Source organism: Penaeus japonicus, unplaced genomic scaffold (assembly GCF_977035675.1).
Source record: "Penaeus japonicus unplaced genomic scaffold, GWHDUDI00000001_assembly GWHDUDI00000017, whole genome shotgun sequence".
Taxonomy (NCBI): Eukaryota; Metazoa; Arthropoda; class Malacostraca; order Decapoda; family Penaeidae; genus Penaeus; species Penaeus japonicus.
In genome coordinates, this window is record NW_028234419.1 from 24,126,943 (window position 1) to 24,131,942 (window position 5,000).

Below are 5,000 nucleotides of genomic sequence, written 5' to 3' on the forward strand. Positions count from 1 at the left end.
CCTAACCCCCTAACCCCCTCTCTAACTCCGTCCTCCCCCCCTCCCCTACCACCCCCACCACACTCCCTGCCACCAATCACCCCGAAACCCAACACTAACTACCTCATCGAGACTGACTGAACGAACAGGCCAGTTGGGATCGTCGAAGAAAATGCATTTTTCCCCCGACGACGCGGGAGAAGAACAATAATGATAACAGAAAATTAAGACAAAAATTAAAATCAAGAGGAACAATAGATGTAACGTTTGGCAAAAGTGACAATCAATGATCTCTCTCTCTCTCTCACACACACACACACACACACACACACACACACACACACACACACACACACACACACACACACACACACACACACACACACACACACACACACACACACACACACGAAAATGTACATGAAAGCAAAACTTTGTACACTTACCTCTATACTAAAGTAGCCCCTGTCTACATAGTCCCCTAAGAACAGATATTTGGTACAGCTGGGCGGACCCCCAACTTCAAATAACTTCATGAGGTCATAGAACTGGCCGTGGATGTCACCGCACACTGCAAAGAAAACAAGAGAACGGGTTAGTTTCTCGTAGGGACAAACAAACAAAAAACAAAGAAAACAGAATACGTATATAATGAGAAATATCATCAAATCAGTAGCAAACAAAACAAAACAGTATAGTTTTTAGAATATGTAAATAAATAAAGAGAAATATCTTGAAATCAGTAATAAAAGTCCTAAAATGATAATAAGAAAGTGTTCGCAAAATGAACAAATGAACAGCAATAAAATCCTCATATAGAGACATTTCTTCCTTTTGAAAAAGGCGGGAAAGGGATTACGTCGCCATTCATTTAAATATCGAGTGTTTTTGGCTTTACTTTCTTCCTTCTTCCCTTCCTCTGAATATGCGCGTGTGCCCCCGTGATTAACCAGAGAACGAATAGATATGAGGAAGAGAAGATGACGTGGAAAGAAGGTAGAAAGAAAAAGAAAAAAAGTGAAAACGCAGGTCCAAAGCCCCCACCCCCTTCCCTCACCCCAACCCCCATCCCACAGGTGTCGCAGCGGCGAGGTGAGACACGGGACAAGGGCAGATGGCCCCTGTCGAGTGAGTGCACCCAGGGACCCTGAGGAACCGAGGGGAGGGGGGGGGAGGGGAAGGGAGGGGAGGGAGCCAAGGCCGGCCCATTCAAGAACATTGCACAGCCAACGCGCGCCTGTCTATGAGTCGAGCTCACGCATAGAGGTACACACACATCAACGTATAGGTACATACACATGTGCATGTACTACACGTACAAAAGAGCAGTAGAACAAAAACAAATAAACACACACATAAGGATCAACCACCTTGAGTCCCTTGTTCTAAAAGAAAAAGAAAAAGAAAGGGAGAGACGGAGCAGGAGAAAAATAGAAGAAATAAGATGTAAAGAGAGGGGAGAAACTGACAGCATAATAATAATATATGATAAAAAAATAACAATGATAACATCAATAACAATAATAAATATGCAAATTTGAAAAGAAACCGCAAACAAACCACATAAGAATATCACCCTTCCAACCCCCACCCCCACCCCCCCGCGGACACACAAGTTATCACAGCACAGGTTAAGCAAAGCAACACACACGCCCCGAAAGGTCAACACACGCCCCCTCCTCCTCCTCCTCCCCCACACTACCTACACCCCCCCACCCTCTAGCTCCTCATGTCTGCCCTCGCTACATCGGTGTCGAAATCTTTCTTAAAAATTGTTCGTAGCAACGTAGATAAATAGCAAAGTAGGAGGAGAGGGAAGCTGGACAAAGGTAGAGAGAGAGAGAGAGAGAGAGAGAGAGAGAGAGAGAGAGAGAGAGAGAGAGAGAGAGAGAGAGAGAGAGAGGGGGAAGAGGGGAGAGAGGGAGAAGAGGGGAGGGAAAGAGGGAGGAGAGAGAGGGGAGAGGGAGGGGGAAGAGGGGAGAGAGAGGGGGAGGGGAGAGAGAGAGAGGGGAGAGAGAGGGAGGGAGGGAGAGGGATAAAGAGGGAAGAGGAGGAGAGAAGAGAAGAAGGGAGAGAGAGGGAGAGAGAGAGAGAGAGAGAGAGGGAGAGAGAGAGAGGAGGGAGGGAGAGGGAGAGGGAGAGAAGGAGAGAGGAGAGAAGGAAAGAGGGAGAGAAGAAGAGAGGAAGAGAGAGAGAGAGAGAGAGAGAGAGAGAGAGAGAGAGAGAGAGAGAGAGAGAGAGAGAAAATGAAAATCAGCAACATATCGTAACAAAATGGGATAGAGAGACGCAAGACAAGAGAAACGAGGGTCCTATTTGCAATCCGTTGCGCAAAGGAGAAAGTATAGGTCATATTTAGCGGCCGGCGCGTGGTGGCTGCGGCGGCGACGGCGGCGGCGGCAGCAGCGGTACAATGGCCGGAACATAACGAAGTTGTCTGCCCTCCCTTGCCCCATGCCCCATGCCCCATGCTCGTCTGTCTGCTCCTATACCTGATTTTATACTCGTTGATGTCTATCTATGCTCTTGCCACCGCCTCTGACCCCCCCCCCCCCCTCTGCTCCTGCACTACCACCAGAATTCGAGTTTCTTGCTCCTGCACCCCGATAGACCGAGCCTACACCAAGGAAGCCTCGTATCTTCACCCTATTGGTGTCCCTAGGTAACCCCTTTACAATCTATCTTTCCCCTACACACACCAACCCTTCCCTAATTTCCCTTTCCCCCATGTCCCTTTTAGCCAAGCAAGCAACACGTCCAACACACCTGCACCCTCCCTGTGTTGCACCCTCCCTGTGCTGCACCCTCCCTGTGTTGCACCCTCTATGTGTTGCACCCCCCGCTAACTTCGCAACCGTCTTATGCAAGGCCGACAAGCCCCAAGTCGCCGTGTTATGTGGGAGCGTTGACGTTGCATCTCGCTCTCGGAGGGAGAGAAGTCCGTGCAGAGTCGCATGCTTGGGGTCAGGGCGTGTTTTTAGCTCGTGTGTTTTAGTGACTGGTTAATATATTGATCACTCGGACTGTGTCTGTCTGTTTGTCTGCGTCTCAAATGGGAGTGGTTGTGGGGATGGGGAAGGGGAAGGGGAAGGGGAAGGGGAAGGGGAAGGGGAAGGGGAAGGGAGGAAGGGGAAGGGGAAGGGGAAGGGGAAGGGGAAGAGGGAGGGGAAGAGAAAGGAGAAGAAATCTAAATAAATCAGAACTAAAAACAAAAGATGGCGATGCAGAGGAAAAAGAAGAAATCAACAAAATATAAAGACGAAGAAAAAGAAAAAGAAAAAAAATACAGATGTAGTGTTAGCAACAGAACACTCCTCTCTCCTCTCCTCCCTGCCCCCCCCTCTTATTTTTTACACCTACTTACTTTACCCCCAATCTTTACAAATAGTAATATATAAAATTACCCCCACCATGCCCCTCTTACACAACTCCCACACACACCCCCACCCCCGTACCCAACGTGTACAAATAGCTCGACCGCAGCGCATGAATCACACACAAGTCGAACCAGCAGCAGGATGTGGTTACTACCCTCTCCCTCCCCCCACCCCCCTCCAAACCGCCTCCTCTTCCTATCTTTCCAGATCAACAGGTGCGGGCTGTGAGAACCGACAGAACCGCTAACGAACCATCGCAGATTTGGAATATGAACCCGTGTCAATAAGTCACAGGCGCGGTGAACACTTGTACATGTTCTAGAGAGAGAGAGAGAGAGAGAGAGAGAGAGAGAGAGAGAGAGAGAGAGAGAGAGAGAGAGAGAGAGAGAGAGAGAGAGAGAGAGAGAGAGAGAGAGAGAGAGAGAGAGCGAGAGAGAGCGAGAGAGCAGCAAGAGGACAGAGAGAGAGACAGAGAGCGAGCGAGAAGCGAGAGAGAGCGGCGAGCGAGAGAGGAGAGCAGATGCAGAGAGCGGAGCCGAGAGCGAGAGCGAGACGAAGATGGTTGTGATTTGAAGAGAGAGAGGAGACGAGGCGAAGAGAAGCAGTTAGGCAGAGAGAGAGAGTGATAGACAGATGGAGGTAGAGAGGAGCAGAGAGGGAGGAGGAGAGGAGAGAGAGAGGAGAGAGAGGCGAGAGAGGAGAGGAGAGGAGAGGAGAGAGAGGAGGGAGGAGAGGAGGAGGAGAGAGAGAGAGAGAGAGAGAGGAGAGGGGGAGGGAGAGCGGAGAGGAGGAGGGAGGAGAGGAGAGAGAGAGAGCGAGAGAGAGAGAGAGAGAGGGAGGGAGAGAGAGAGAGAGAGAGGGAGAGGGAGAGGGAGAGAGGGAGAGGGAAAGGGAGAGAGGGAGAGAGAGGGAGAAAGAGGGAGAGGGAGAAAGAGGGAGAGGGAGAAAGAGGGAGAGGGAGAAAGAGGGAGAGGGAGAAAGAGGGAGAGGGAGAGAGAGAGAGAGAGAGAGAGAGAGAGAGAGAGAGAGAGAGAGAGAGAGAGAGAGAGAGAGAGAGAGAGAGAGAGAGCCCCCCCCCCCCCCCCCCCCCCCCCCCCCCCCCCCCCCCCCCCCCCCCCCCCCCCCCCCCCCCCCCCCCCCCCCCCCCCCCCCCCCCCCCCCCCCCCCCCCCCCCCCCCCCCCCCTCTGCTCCTGCACTACCACCAGAATTCGAGTTTCTTGCCCCCCTGCACCCCGATAGATAGACCGAGCCTACACCAAGGAAGCCTCGTATCATCACTCTACTGGTGTCCCTAGTTAACCCCTTTACAATCTACCTTTCCCGTACACACACCAACCCTTCCCTAATTTCCCCTTTCCCCATGTCCCTTTTAGCCAAGCAAGCAACACGTCCAACACACCTGCACCCTCCCTGTGTTGCACCCCCCCTGTGTTGCACTCCCCCCCCCCCTGTGTTGCACCCTCTATGTGTTGCACCCTCCCTGTGTTGCACCCTCCCTGTGTTGCACCCTCCCTGTGTTGCACCCTCCCTGTGTTGCACCCTCCCTGTGTTGCACCCTCCCTGTGTTGCACCCTCCCTGTGTTGCACCCTCCCTGTGTTGCACCCTCCCTGTGTTGCACCCTCCCTGTGTTGCACCCCCCCTG

At 52.0% G+C, this 5,000-nt stretch overlaps 1 protein-coding gene across 14 annotated transcripts in view; it reads right to left on the reverse strand.

Moving 5' to 3' along the window:
* The window catches only part of LOC122267271 (serine/threonine-protein phosphatase 2B catalytic subunit 2), a 186,055-nt gene that overhangs the window by 56,558 nt on the left and 124,497 nt on the right, over positions 1 to 5,000 (reverse strand). For all 14 annotated transcript variants that reach the window (XM_086546171.1, XM_043037356.2, XM_086546175.1 and 11 more), the window contains one exon: positions 426 to 550. In XM_086546171.1, the coding sequence (XP_086402297.1) occupies positions 426 to 550 (125 nt within the window). The remainder of the gene's footprint in view (positions 1 to 425; positions 551 to 5,000) is intronic.